The sequence below is a fragment of the Carassius auratus genome, unplaced genomic scaffold (genome assembly GCF_003368295.1).
Source record: "Carassius auratus strain Wakin unplaced genomic scaffold, ASM336829v1 scaf_tig00002610, whole genome shotgun sequence".
NCBI classification, from domain to species: Eukaryota; Metazoa; Chordata; class Actinopteri; order Cypriniformes; family Cyprinidae; genus Carassius; species Carassius auratus.
Genome location: NW_020523468.1, coordinates 34068 through 50259, shown reverse-complemented (window position 1 = coordinate 50259; position 16192 = coordinate 34068). Strand labels below are relative to the sequence as shown.

Genomic DNA, 16192 nt, shown 5'->3' with positions numbered 1-16192 from the left:
AAAGGAAAAAAAATCTAGATCTTGAGACCTAATAAGCTTTAGACTGTAATTTAAAAATGCTTTTCTAAAAGACTTTGAAATCTTAGAAAACACTTGTGATGACAGTAGTATTGGGAACTCAGTTCTGTGTTTTTTAAAAATGAGTTTTAATACAAATGATTTGAAAAGTAAGATTTTTCTTTAATCTGTTTCATAAGGAAAATTAAAAACTAGAAAAGGACATGCAAAAATAATGATATGCTGCAAAAAATAACATTGCTAAAAATGTGGGTGAAATTTAAAACATAATACAAAATTCAACCATAAATATCAGAATTCTAAAACTATTCTAGGGAACAGAAAAGATCATTGATAATAGAATTACTAGCACCGCACTGATTATCAGTCAAATTAATTCTGACAATAAAACTTATCCCAATTCATACAACCATATCAACAATCTATATGTTCATAGAAAAAACTCCATAGCCAGACTATAGGCTGACAATAGACTTTAAATGAATATTGCACATAATGTTTGCTGATGATAAAGATATACTTTACCAAGGTGAATGGATTTGGATGGAGGTCCTATGCTGCCCTGCTTGAAAGCATCATGCTTTTAAATCTCTAATGATGCATCTTTAATTAAACACATTATGTTCTCTGAGGCATGCATTCATTCATTAATTCGTTAATTCGTTCATTCGTTAATTCATTCATTCCATTCATCATTATGCAGCTGCAAGGATGGCAATAAAATTAGCTGAGTTTGACTGAGCATCTCTCAAGATGCCTGGCATTGTGTAACTGACACAGAACTGGGTCAGCATTTGGGGGCGCAATGGGTGATGATGTGAACAGCTGTTTTTTCCTTTTGTCATGGATCAATTAAACTGTCATGCTACTGACAATGCCAGGTATATACAAATCCATCGTTAATTCAAAGATTTAATCATTATTTTAATTAAATGACATCAAGAATTTAGCTTAAGATTTGCATAAGTATGTATGATTTAAGTGTGTAATTTATTGCCTTTGACTGGCCACATTTAAATAACTTTTTAATTTACGAGTTAATATTAAACTGCCCTTTGGTGGAATATGCCTTTAAAATGTTGTAAAATATCAATGTATACAATTCTACTGTATGAATAACTTCAAATTGTACTTATTCATTCATGCATTTATTGATTCCCTGATTCATTCAGGTGCTTGATTCACCAATGTATGCATGTATGTATTTATTTATTTCCTGAATCATTTATGTATTTTTTCCAAGCCAGTTCCTGGCATACTTAACTATATTTACTCATAAGGAAGAGAATAATCAAGAAACCGATCAAACACACTGGAGGTACAATGAAATCTATATATTTTTTTAATTTTTAATTTTTATTTTATTTTCTATTTTAATATATAAAAATGTAATTTAGTTCCTTCAGAAATCATTATAATATGCTGATTCGCTGCTCAAGAAACATCTCTTATTATAATTAACTCATATTATGAAAGCATTAATTTCTTAAAAAAACTTCTTTAAAAACGTTTAAATGATAGTGAATATTGCAGTGTGGTGATTGAAATGAATCGCAAGTACCTTGGCTGAATTGCAAAACTGTCCATATGTCAGGCTAAATAAACTCTCTCTTAAATAGACTCTATTAAATAAATATTTCCTATGCCACAGAATGACTGGAGTCTCAGGCAGGTACATCATATTAATCATGCCTGTTATAGCATAGTCAATAAATAGCATAGTCTTTTCTTTGTGTGCAAAACCTTTTGGAAAGTTTAACACACAAGCTCAAAGGCAAATGTACACATAAACTGCTTACAGGTGAAGTGTGACATTTTTGGACCACTTATAAAAAATCATAACAGTTTTTGCCAGAACACTCGCCCTGTCCCAAACATATGCCATTGGATCAAGCAGTGTTACTGTTTTGGGCAGAATGCTTTCCATGGGAATCAACCTACAAATAGCTTAATTCAAGCTGCCTCTGTACACAAAGCTAAGATAAGAGAAAAGACTGCACACTTCAGTTTGCGGTAAGCACACAATCACTCATGTTGGTGCGGTTATGTTCTCCCCCATCTGGACAGCACACCGATAAAATCTGTTGCACAGTAACTGCTGATGAAAATCGCAAGCTATTTACATACACAATCACCGTCGCTTGCTCATTTGCTGAAGGCACTTTCAGACAATATGGCTTTTAGTGGAAAGAGCCCATTAAACAGCAGCATGTCGGCACCTATGCACTGATAAATCTCAGCGGCTTGACAGTGTGTTTATAAAAGAACAAGAGAGAATGATGAAGGTTAAAGACAGAAAGAAAGAAACTGTAAGGTGCCATATGCAAATCCACAGATCAGAAATGAGATGACAAGTGAGGAAAAATTTTTTGGAGATCAATTAAGGGTCGATAAAATATATTTGGAATAAAATTTGAAATTGTGAAACACACTATAGTTTTTAATTAGATGGGATTGTAGACACTTTGAAGAACTGAATGAAATTCCCTTGAAATGCCATATTGGGTGATGATTTTGGAGTTATGAAACTCCAAGGGGTAGGGGAAGGGGTAAGTACTTGAGAGACTTTTGACAATCGAAATCATTAAAATAATATTTAATTTGAAGCTCAATCAAGTGAAAATAGTTCTTAAGTTTGAAACTGTTGCACCGTTTATGTTTAAAATTATTTGCGTACAAAGAATGAAAAATGGCTTGCAATACCATTATAGTACTAATAATTGATAAATTTGGACTGATAAATCGATGAAGTGGGACGATCAAGTAAGTTTGTCCTCCCACATAAATTTGAAATAGGAAATTCAACAAAGGAGTAAAAAAAAAATACAATTAGCAAATATTCAATCAACTTTGCACATGCAAAACCTTATCTATGGAAGCAATTATGAAGAACCTCCTATCTAGGTAGAAAACTCAGTAGTTAGTATGTTTCTAGTGCATCAGGTAACAGGAAATATATATCTGGTACATCCAGACAGGCCAGTGAGAAAATGACTGTTATTATAGCTAAGCCCATTGTTGCGCCTGTTCTCCTCACCATTTTCACAGTGTACAAGATGTTTCCATAACAGTAGGCCATGACACCCACAGGGACGAAGAAGCATCCGAGGAGGAAAAAGAGAATGAAGGAAGCATCATTGGGATCTTTGGAAGCCCAGTCGAGGGAGCAGCCCAACTGATGGACTTCCAGCGTGTAGCGGTTCCATCCCAGGAGAGGAGCTCCAGTCCAGGCCAAAGAGTACAGCCAGATGTGCGTGATGGCCCTCCAAGCCCAGGGGAAGTCAATGACCTTGGCATGAACCACACGGATGTAGCGCTCATACGCCAGACCGGAGAGAGTCATGATGGACACGATCCCTTAAAGGATGAGAAGAGAAATAAAAAAAGTTAAATAGATAGATACATTCTGTCCTCAAATTCTCATTAAACTGTGTTTGCCATTCTCATAATTCTTTTTTAGGATTCTTTTAGGATTCTCACTATGGCACTTAACATTTACAAGGATCATCCTGTCTGGACAAAATTAATTTTTAAAGATAAAATACGATATGTGCTAACAGGGATGGACTGGGAATAAAAAACGGCCCTGGACTTTGACTAAACCTGCCCAAAGCAATCAGCGTGCGGAAACTAGACAACAGTCTGTCTGCGCCATCTTTGTGTACTGTTGATTTAAACACTAAACTTAAACACTCTCTGTACTGTCAGGTATTTTGTCTTCTTCTGAGGGTGGTTTGACAAAAAAAAACAAAATCTGACGTTGGGGCGCTTAAAAGTAATTTAAAGTTGAGCTGGAGTGAGTGTCTTTCTCTGCTCTTGGTCTAAGCTCAACCTGAATAAACAAATTATGAAATGTAAAAAAAAACAAAAAACAAAACAGGTTTTATTCCAAGATAGCATGGAATAGATTATATATGTTATAAAAGCATATTATACAATCTATTCCATGCTGTCTTAAAATGAATTTATTACATTAAAATGACTTAATTCGCTCAGAGTTGCTACCCGCAAATATTCAAGGGAAAAACGGTTGATTTCCGACATGTCTTCTCCCCATTCTGATTCTATCGCTGTATGAATATATTCCCTCCGAACCTTTTTCAGTTAATCAAATTAGCCGGCCAAGGTGTTTGGCTGGCTAAAGCAGATATCACGGATGCTTTTAAAATGATACCAATTCATCCCTCTGATTGGGCTCTTTTTGGTGTCAAATGGAATGCAAAATTTTACTTTGCAGTCAGACTCGCGTTCGGATGCCGGAGTAGTCCAAAAATCTTTGGCAGATATCATAACCGGTCCCTGACTATCCAAGTCTTTTTAACGTCCCAGCCATGCGTTTGCTCCTTAAAGGTATAACAAAATCATTTGTTAAAACCTATGATAAACGCCTACCCATTATTTCCTTAAACAGCTAATAACGTCACTATGCAACGGTTTATTATTTCTCTGGCCTTCCCCTCGCAGCCCGCCGGGGCTGTTTTCATTTGTGGCCCATTTCATTTGTTTTCATTTGTGGCCCATTTTTCTGCGGCCTATCGGGGCATTTCCATCCTCTGTGGCCCGCCGGGGCTTTTCTGCGGCCTATCGTGGTCCCTATCACTGTCCGGCCTATCGTGGCCCCTATCACTGTTTGGCCTCTTGCGACCCCTCTTGCGAACCCTCTCGCGACCCCTCTCGCTCTGAGGCTCTGCGGCCCTTTTCCCTTACATATAAGCCATTACTTTAGCTATAATATGATGTTGTATTTCATGTCTGGCTAATTATCTCAACTTATCTCTTTTGTTCACGTTCCAGGATCCTCTAAGAAATACTTCATCTAGGTGCGTATTACATTTTTCATTCTTTCTTTTGGGATAGGCTCCGCCCTGCCTACATCTTCGGCAGGATTAGCTGGTATCTACAATCTTCAGATCCACGCTACGGATGGGGCCTACGCCAAATTAATTCTGTTTTTCGTATATGTTTTGTAAATAAATACTTCAGTGTCATCTACACCTCCCGAGTCTTTCTGGTAGAACTAAGCCAATAGAGCTCAGAGCGTGATTCATTTGAGTCAGTTTGGGAGTTCGGAGCGGGATCGCAAAATTATTTGAGTCAGTTCGGGAGTTCGTAGCAGGTTCGCGGATCATTTGCGTCAGTTCGGAAGTCGCACTGGACTATAAGTCACATTTATTTAGAACCAAGAACCAAGAGAACCCTGTCGCGGCTGTAGACGGTAATGTTTTCTCGTGGTTCATGTCACATTAATTTGGATAAATAAGTCACACCTGACTATAAGTCGCAGGACCAGCCAAACTATGAAAAAAACTGCGACTTATAGTCCGGAAAATACGGTATATATATATAATACATCCAAGTGGATGCTGCACACTGCTGGTGGTTGAGGAGAGACCCTATACAGCGCTTTGGGTGGACAACAATACACAATAAATCACTATATAAATGCATCATTCATTTATTCATTCATTCCTTCATATAAGCTAACTATATATAATTGATAATATTAACGTTTTGTGATAAATTAGTGTTTTCATTTACAAATGAAACTAGCAAATTATTCATTTATAATTCTACTATTTATAATACTACTATTATTTACAAAACTCTTCAGGGCTGCGTTTTCCTCTGAACTAATGTAAACAAAGAAGGCTTCTGTTTGCTAGCGTCCTCCCACAAGTTAAGAGATTAATGCTTGCAGTTAACCAAATGAAACAATACAGATTTTAATGCTTTACACATCATGATAAATAAACAGCAGATGTTCATGTTAACAACTGCTTTAACTAGAGCAAATGCTGCTAATACACATACATTTGTTAATAAAGTAAATAAAACAAAAACATGAATGTTGTAATGCTATTGAATAAAAATAAAAGATCCACTCGAAATTAGAGAACTAAGTCAATAGAAGCGCTGGCAGTGTCATTTGATTTGGATGGGAACTTCAGATTGTGAATCATTTGAGTCAGTTTGGGAGTTCAAAGCGGGTTCGCGAATCATTTGAGTCAGTTTGGGGATCACGAATCATTGGGATCGCAAATCATTTGAGTCAGTTTAGGAGTTCAAAGCGGGTTTGCAAATCATTTGAGTCATTTTCTGAGTTCAAAACTGGTTCGCGAATCATTTGAGTCAGTTATTTGGGGCTCGTGAATCATTTGAGTCTGTTCGGGAGTTCGTAGCGGGATCGCGAATCATTTGAGTCAATTCGGGAGTTCGTAGCGGGATCGCGAATCATTTGAGTCAGTTTAGGGATCGCGAATCATTTGAGTCTGTTCGGGAGTTCGTAGCGAGTTCGCGAATCATTTGAGTCAGTTCGGGAGTTCAAAACGGGTTCGCGAATCATTTGAGTCAGTTTGGGAATCGCGAATCATTTGAGTCTGTTCGGGAGTCCGTAGCGGGATCGCGATTCATTTGAATCAATTCGGGAGTTCGAAGCGGGATCGCGAATCATTTGAGTCAGTTTGGGGATCACGAATCATTTAAATCATTGGGATCACGAATCATTTGTGTCAGTTCGGGAGTTCGGAGCGGTTTCGCGAATCATTTGAGTCAGTTTTGTTTGGGGATCGCAAAACATTTGAATCAGTTCAGTTCGTAGCATGTTCGCGAATAATTTGAGTCAGTTTGGGAGTTCGATGGTATCACGAATCATTTGAGTCAGTACGGGAGTTCAAAGCGAGTTCGCGAATAATTTGATTCAGTTTGGAGCGGTTTCGCGAATCATTTGAGTCAGTTTGGGGATCTCAAATCATTTGAATCAGTTCGGGAGTTCGTAGCGGGTTCGCGAATCATTTGAGTCAGTTCGGGGATCGCAAATCATTTGAATCAGTTTGGGAGTTCGTAGCGGGATCGCGAATCATTTGAGTCAGTTTGGGAATCGCAAATCATTTGAGTCTGTTAAGCCCCTTTCACACTGCCATTCCGGCATATACAGGGGTAAAGTGTTCCTGTAATTGTTCCCTGGTCGCTAGATTTGGCACTTTCACACTATCAGTGATGACCCGGTATATGTGCGTGCTTTCACACACAACCCTTGAAGATCCCGTAACGACACGTGACATCAGCGCGTGACGTGTAATGTACGAGTCGACAAAGCTTGGCACGTTATACTTTAACTGAAGCAAGCAAACGATCTCTGCGTCAGCGCGGAAAGTGAGGAACTAACTGATCTCTGCTTCATTACAGTTTGCACATATGTTTTCGTCGTGAATGTTGATCTTCCTTCAAAACAGCCGGTAAAAAAGTCGCGCGATAACGCGCGTCATCACTCCGATACCGAATTAGATCTGGCTTTTGTTCACACAGCACTCGTTCCGGATCGATTACCGCAATGTTACTATGTCCCCGACCCGGGTTCGATTCGGTAATCAATTCCGGGACGTGGTTGCTTTAACACAGAAGGCGACCAGGCAATGGTACGGGAATATTGCGGGTCCGACGTGCAGTGTGAAAGGGGCTTTATGGAGTTCGTAGCGGGTTCGCGAATCATTTGAGTCAGTTCGGGAGTTCAAAGCGGGTTCGCGAATCATTTGAGCCAGTTTGGGGATTGCGAATCATTCTCCAAAAATCTGCAAGATTAAAATGTGATATTAAGTTACTACAAACAATAATTTAATAACAAATACAAAATGTTGCAGAATAATGTAATATGAATAAATAATAATCTAAATAACCTTTGTGCTATATAGAACCCCAATGAACCCTTTTTTGTAAGAGTGTGTTGTCATAACGTTCACCTTGGAGACTGAAAATGTGTTTTTTTTTAGATCCCAGGAGCCCAAATTCAGACCCAGAACAATAAAACCCACAGAAGAGGTGGGAGTTCAAAGGAGGAATCTTTATATTACCAAACTGCAGGGAGAGGAAGAGTAGATATAAGTCATGATATACAAGATTAACCACAATCTGATGTGATCTGACCATCTCAAAGAAAACCAGTGTTGAGCTGCTGCAAGAGCTTTTGAAGCACAGCAGCTCTGGTCAAAGAGTTCTCATGTGTTCTGATTGGTGGATGATGATGAGTGGATACCAAGACAGCAAGCAGTTTCGGCCCAGAACCGGACCACACCTGGGCCATTCTGGCACGAAACTGCTTGCTGTCTGGGTAAAGACTAGAGCAATCAAATAGTGAGAGAGTGATCTGCTCACCTGGTTATGTTCGTGGACAGGTACAGCCCAAAGCAATCGGCGTGCGGAAATTCGACACCAGTTTGTCTGCGCCATCTTTGTGTACTGTTGATTTAAACACTCAACTTAAAAACTCTCCGTACTGTCAGGTATTTTGTCTTCTTCTGAGAGTGGTTTGACAAAAAAAAAAAAAAGACTCTTGTGAGTGTCTTTCTCTGCTCTTGGTCTAAGCTCACAACCTGAATAAACAAATTATGAAATGGATAAAAAAAAATATTCCAAGATAGCATGGAATAGATTATATAATATGCTGTTATAACAGTAACTGTTATAGCCTCGTCATGATGTTACCAACATTTTTAAAAGTAAAAGCACAAAATATTTCTTAATATTAGCTACTGCATGTGGCATTTTCAATGTTTGGAACGTTACTTTAAAAAAGTAATTAGTTATAGTTACTCACTACTTGTTCCAAAAAGTAACTCGTTACCAGGGAAAGTAACTATTTGCGTTACTGTAAAAAAAAAAATGTGTCAGAAAACTTGTTTGTTTGTTTTTTTGCAGTTTTCGATATTTATTGCACGTCAACAGACAGCAAGAGTTTTATTCTGCACTTCATGTATTATCTTTGTAAAAAAGTGTTTTTGGCCACTAGCTTTGTAGATGCGTGTTACACATTACATGCACCTAACGCCGTTCTTTTAAACGCCGTTATTCCAAACACTGGGCATTTTACAGCTAAAATGTTGAACTTTAGCTGTTTTAACTACTGTAATCATTAAAAATGTAGCAACCTGAATATAACTTCCTAACATCATCCCTAGCAAGTAACTCTTTCTCCTCTCATGTTCCATACTTACTATATTTTCCGGACTATAAGTCACACTTTTTTTCATAGTTTGGCTGGTCCTGCAACTTATAGTCAGGTGCGACTTATCAAAATTAATTTGACATGAACCGAGAGAAATGAACAAAAAGAAAACATTACCATCTACAGCGGCGAGAGGGAGCTACCACTGAAAATATTTAGCGCCCTCTCGTGGCTGAAGACGGTAATGTTTTCTCTTGGTTCTTGGTTCTAAATAAATGCGACTTACAATCCAGTGCGATTTATATGTTTTTTCCTCGTCATGACGTATTTTTTGACTGATGCGACTTATAGTCGGAATGAGGTGATGACTGCGTGCGTGGTGGGTAGTGGGCAGGCCTGCCGCCCGTCCTGGAGTACCAGTCGTTCTCCAGATCACACAGATGGCCAGTCCGCCCCTGTGTGCTAATGGTACTAGATGTGGATTCTTTTAAGATTCTTAAGACATATATAACCATGTTTTTGAGAGATTTTGAGATACACCCAACTATAAATATAAACAACATTACAATAAAAATTGGCATTAATGATTTTCTGTAAAGCTGTGCATTGTGAAAAGCGTTAAATAAATAAATAAATAAAAAGCAATGAAGCTCTCTTTTACAGAAATTAAGCTCCCAGCAAACAGCTTCACGTTCAACAGATGATGGATTAGTAATTGGTATCATTTCTAGAAGTAAATAACAGTTTCTCTGAACTGCAGTATCTGCAGAGACTCCTCTGGCAAGAAACTCACAGACACATTCCCCCAATTACCCAGACATCCACAGTCCTCTGTGACAGAGGCAGGCCCGCGGGGAAGCAGCACTAACGTGTTTCCTCTCAGCTGTCAGATGTATTCACACAGACCTCTTTTTACTTCTCATAGAACTGGGATTAGTAAATCTGATGTAGAATATAATGCAGTATTGCACACTGAGCTACATCAAAACTGTTTTTATTTAAATGAGTAAGCTCTCAAGGGAGCACAAATGGAGGTCATAGACACAAATGTTTTTATCAAACGCAGCCAATTTCACATCTAAATGGGTCAAAGGAGGCAGTACAGAAGCAATCATGTGTGATGATAATATTTGGATTTAAAATAGCATCAGGTGTGACCTTGGGGGAGCAGATGCCTAAAATGACCATCTATCTTTCAGAAATGAGATTATGGTATTCTCCTCAAAGCATAATCTCTCACAGATGCTTAGTTGATCTTCTGCTAGATATTTCTGGACCATTAAAGTGCAATTATGTGTCTCCATTCAACCTCATCTTTCCATGCGCCAGATGGACTTTTATTCCAATAAATGTGTCATAGTTGTTTATGGATGCTTGGATTGTTTGTTTGCTTGTTGTTGTAAATGGTCACATGATCAAGTGAATCAAATTAAGCATAAATGTTCTTAAGACTGTGAAGCTATCTGATATGATTAGATGAGGAAAACATGCATTTCCTTTAGATAATTTGATATGCTCTAAATAACTTGAATTAGATCGTGCTAAATGAGTAAGATGTTCATACGAAATCATTTGCTGTAGGAAAGAATTGCCTTTTCCTATTAAGACAAAGCCCCAGTCTCTGTTTAAAAAAGATTTCTCAATAATATTTCAAGTTCTCAGATTTACAAAGATTCTAAAAGTAGCCTATAATCAAAAGTCAGAGACCACAAAATTAGCTCAAGTCCTTGCAAGACCAAATGTTTTGAGCTGCTATATTACATGCAGCTCTTTTAGTTTTATTACCAGCGCTTTCGCTGCATAGCTCCTTCCAGATGATCTGCCTAAAGCTTAAGACTGTACTACAAAGTGTTGTTCCCATAGCTTTTTTTAAGTTATTAATAAAATTTGTCGTGAGGTAAGTATCAGAAATCCTGTCAGAATCGCTCCCTCTCTTTTGTCGCGACGAGTGAGAAAGGTCTCGCGCGCCCATTCAAAAAGTCTAGACATTTACAAAGCTGAAATAACGTAAACACAATTGTATTAAGCAAAGTGTCTGGCAGTTATGGTCAACAACGTCTGAAGTAATGTCGCTCTTCACTGCGTCGGTTCCAAATAAAACGTTAGTTTATTTGTCCGGTTTTGTTTCTGTGGTAAAGCACGTTATACCTATTTACCCAGTAGGAATGAAGCAGCAACGATAATTTCTAATATTGTTTTTAAATAACTGTACTTTCTGGACCATTTCGTAGCGCCACGTTCCGTAATGCAGTCGAAATGCTTCGTTAATTGTGACATATCGCAGCGTTTTGTTTCTTTTAACATTTTCTCTGTTTAGCTCATACGACCATATGACCACATTGACAACTGACCGAGAACACTTGTAAAAATTACGAAAAAAATTCTGATAACAGATCAATAAAATACAATATAAAAGACGAAATGACAGCAATGACCAAACAGCATTAGGAGACAAACACATTGGCTATTCAAGGTCTGACCTGTCTTTCTTGATCTAAAGAAGTAATTGGTTGGAAATAAACATGTAGCCTAACGTTAGGCTACGAACGACTTTGTTTGAATTCAAAGTAGGCTAAGCTGCTTGAAAACTTGGGTGACTATATCGATACATTAGAACTGACCGAATAAACTGTTGCTGAATCCATCCCAAACACATGTGGCAGAATTAAAGATCCATCTTCTTTTCACGCACGAGACGAATGTGAAATTAACTCCGGTGATTGACACCAGCAGATCGCTGACACTTATATTCACTATTAACAAATTAGTTGGTGTTCGGAGTCTCTTGAACCTGTAGTAGAGAATAATCACGATGATATTATTACAGAAGCCCAGGACACCGATAGATCCGATGGTGAACGTCAGGAGTTTATAAGTCTCATCGGCGAAAATATAATCATAATCCCCAAGGTTAGTCTCAGGTGATGTTTCATTTAAAGAATTCATTTCTTTTCTAAGTGAATGCCCAGCATGGTGACTGAAAGTGTCCCGATTCAGCGTCCGTCCAGAAGCAATCCAGTGATTGTAGTTCAGTGTGTCAGTAAGGTTGAATTCATCTCAGAAGAAAAATGTCACCTGCATCCAGAGAAATGCACGAAAGTTCTTGCTGGAGAGAGAGAGAGAGAGAGAGAGAGAGAGAGAGAGAGAGAGAGGAGAGAGAGAGAGAGATGGTGATGTATCTACTCTGTTGTTTTTAAAACCTATGACAGTAATGGCAACATTCAGTATTTTATAAGCTTATATGAAGTGTAGTGATATAAAGCAGTATTAAATGCACTGTTATGGTGCTTATGATTGGAACGGTGGTAATATTATGAAGAATAACAACAGTGACAGTAATGTTCAATATTTAATGTGCTTTTATGAACACTAATGGCAGTATGAGTGATATTCAGCATTTAATGTATTTTTATGAGCACTAATAGTCATGATATGGAGGCTAATGTGCTATTAAATGAACTGTTGTGTTTAGTATTGGATTGTAATGAGCAGTCTGTTATGTTGCATATTTATAAGACAGACTAAATAAATCAGCTAAAATAAATCAGCCATTAGTCATGAAAAGGTTATGAACTTTCGCATTTAATTCAGGGGGTCAGAGAGAAGGAAGTACAGTAGGTGGTCAAATTAATACAGTGTAATATATTTTAAGTGGGCTTCAGAAAAAAATAAAAAATAAACCAACCCTAAGCTACAGTGGGAAAAGTGTGATTTTTTTATCAGTGGATTTTTAGAGGATCCCATGGGAATGTTTGTTACTCAGATTCATCTGGCACTGGTGAAGAATCAGACTTTAAAATTAAAGCAATCAAGCGCTACAAACATTCCCTCCAAAATTGGAATTATGAATATTTAAAAATACAGTTCAACAACATATTAAGCTTTAAAAAAACATACCTGTGTCCATTTTATACTAATTAAATAACCTCAGACAACCAAAAAGGTGATGCTTTTACTCCCTTTTTTCAATTACAAACATGCAAATGAAGCACAGGTGATTGGAGAGCAGCATCATGATTAATAATGCCCCTGCAGCTTTCAGCCGTGAAGGCTAATTAAAGTAATTTATGCCTGTGATGACAAAGCTTTTTTTCAGCATTATTACTCCAGTCTAAAGTGTCACATGATCCTTCAAAAATAATTTTAATATGCTGTTTCCAAACACAGTATATATATATATATATATATATATATATATATATATATATATAAGTCTTATGTGAGGATTTTGATTTAAACCAGAACCGAGGTTTCACAAGAACCTGAAATTGTGCAAACTGTAAAATTATTTCAGAATAGAATAGAATAGCCTTTTATTGTCATTGCACTGTGAAGGTACAACGAAATTAGGGGTGCTCCATCACCCATCAGGAATACATAAAAACAACATACATAAAACAATGGCAGACAAACAAACAATATTCACTCATAAATATAATAATTTAATATAAACAGTAATGAATATGTGCAAAATAGTATAAAAAGTATATATAAGCAGCTTCATATATTTCAGCAGCTTGCATTCGAAACTATGATATTTTTGACACAAAAATGTGTTTCATAGGAGGGTCTTCTCAGTACAGCTCTACTTTTGTGTAGAAAATATTCCTTGTTGATGAACTGGGTCACTGTTCCTAGGATTTCTCCCAATTGTCCTAGAACATTCGTAATATAAACCATCTATTACGTACAAATCTGAGTTCTTATTGGAACATAATCAGAGGATTTTATCAGCATTTTATCTTCCCTGCCCAGTGATATTTTTTACAGCTCCCATTAGTTTTTAGAAGAAACTGTGGAGAAAGATTTGATTAATTTACAAGCTTTATGAAGGACTTGTCTCTGAAATCAGTGGTAGTGTGAAAACAAAACAATAAAGGCGAGCTGTTGTAGCTGTCAGATCTCATTCACGCTTGTGCAAACTCAAAGAGAATGACGCACATGCTCTGACGAAACACCTCATCACAGATTGTGGAAATTAATAACTTAAATTCTAGTTGCACATCATACGGCTTCAGAAGACTAGGAATTTGAATCATTTTTATGGTGCTTTTTTTGTCAGTTCCTATATATTTGCTGTATAGAAAAGAGTAAGTAATACAGGTTTAGAATTTCATGAGGGTGAGTAAATGATTAAGAATCTGCAAAAAAAAAAAGCAGATTTAATTGCAGTAAGAAAATGCTATTTCAGTCTCTCTGCTTCAAAATGTCACATTTAACTCAATGCATTACTTGCTATTTATTTGTAGTAGTGAAATTTACAGCAATTTTTGAGTAATAATTGTATAATTTTTTTCAGCGTGTGAACTATTCCTTTAAATGCACATTTAGCAAACTTTTGAGAAGGTATGATTTAACTATTGATTTTAACAGGTTCATATGGCTTTTTTCATGTGATAAAATATCTAATGTTGATGCCCTCATGTGAAAACCCTTGATGATTAAATTCTGTATGCTGTGTGTTTTCATTAATTACCTAGAAAATAGTTTGTTCCCCTCACATACTCGTCTGACTCACGTCTCTGGAAACTGGGTCATTTCATTCATGCATCTACTCTTTTTTTCTCCTCTCTCTCTCTCTCTTTCTTTTTAATAAGAAGCAAATTATACTGTACAGTTTACGGCATAGCACACCGACTGCTGAATGGAGTCTAATTATGAGGAGTTGGGATGTGAATGAATCCCTACAATCCCTGACGGGAAATAAAACTATACACTGTCCCAATTCTCTCTCTCTCACTCTCTTTGTTTTTTGTCATCAACACCCCTCCTTTTCCTTGCATGCACAGCAATGTTTCATACACCCAAGCTCATGCATGTTAATGCCATTCTATGTTTAGGCGATGGCATGTCTGCCCTTTCCCAGGATGATGTACCAGACTTCAGAGATCAGAGATCAAAGCTGGGATGAATGTCCATGGGGTATTGGTGGAGAGGAGTTGTCAGACAGGCAAAAGGGAAAGTGTGAAATTTTTCTAATTCTCAATGAAGCACTTTTTACTTAAAAAACAGCTTCACAGCTGCATAACATCACTAGAACCAGGAAAATTAGTATATACTGTACACTGCTCAAAACTTGCGTTTGAATCCTTTAAATATGTAAACGTACTTACAGACTGTGAGTCAGAACAGCCGGCATTGTAGTCTACTCTCCCAGGATCATTCAAATGACCCCTTTAAAAAGGAAGGTCTGAAGAACAAATACTGTTGAAACTAGAGATCTTGTTTCCTTCTGTCAAAACGACTGCATTGAACATACCTGTATGAAGTATTCTTTTTTTCATAAGATTGCATGCCTATAACTCAAGAAGTATTAAAGATATTTCAATATGATTTTAGATTCTAGTCCTTAAAAGAAATTTCTTTTGAAATCTTCATTTTCAAGGCCATACATTGTTCAGTCCTAGAGATATGGGGATGGCAATGAAGCTCCATATCCAGATAAGTTGAATAATACCCATTTTTAGTGGTTGAAAACCAAATCCAATATCCAGCGACTACTCAATTTTCCACAGCAATAATTTTGATCAAACAATTAAATGTCTGTTGACATGTCCCCACCAATACCTACACCCCTTGCTGCTTCACAATGCCATAGAAGAACCTTTTTGTCTAAATTGTTCCATAAAGAACCTTTAACATCTGAATAGCCTTTCTGTTTCACAAAAGACACATTTTATGCATGAACGCCTACAAATACTAAAGAGAGCACATTAACAGAGATTTTAGTGGAGTACAGTTTAGGTTTAAAATAAAATAACACCATTGCTTAGAGTACAAGTGATATATTCAAAGCAACATGTTGACATTTTCACTGATCATATGTGTGTTTGCGTACATCCTGTGATTCTCCTGATTTGACTTGAGTTATGAGCTTTTATTCATGTGCGTCTCTTAAATGGCTCAACCAGGTTGGGTCACAAGAGTCCAAGCACTTAGTAATTTCTCACACTGAGTGATCATGACAACAGCCTTGAGGCATTCAAGACTTGTGTGTGTGTGTTTGACTCATTTTATTTGACTCCCCTTCACTGTGAGCTTTTTATTAACGTAGGACACTGAGGACATTATACATATAATCACAGTTTTATTTGTCTGTGTAGAACCACAATGTTCAGCTTCTTTATAGAATTAGAAAATAGAACTGAAAACAATGTGACCTGTTTATCAGAGATTCAGCTTTAGATTGCTGTTTGTTTGTTGCTGATGACTGCCCAGATAATGTGTGTGATATTG

General features: G+C 37.2%; 1 protein-coding gene across 1 annotated transcript; it reads right to left on the bottom strand.

Annotated features, from left to right (window-relative positions):
• Positions 1-3055: 3055 nt before the first annotated feature.
• Positions 3056-12036, bottom strand: LOC113069984 (opsin-3-like; the record flags this gene model as incomplete). Its single annotated transcript, XM_026243127.1, has 2 exons — positions 11578-12036; positions 3056-3375 (listed from the first exon to the last, which is right to left on the bottom strand). Coding segments are annotated over exons 1-2 (645 nt in total), but the record flags the coding sequence as incomplete, so codon positions are not given.
• Positions 12037-16192: the final 4156 nt, after the last annotated feature.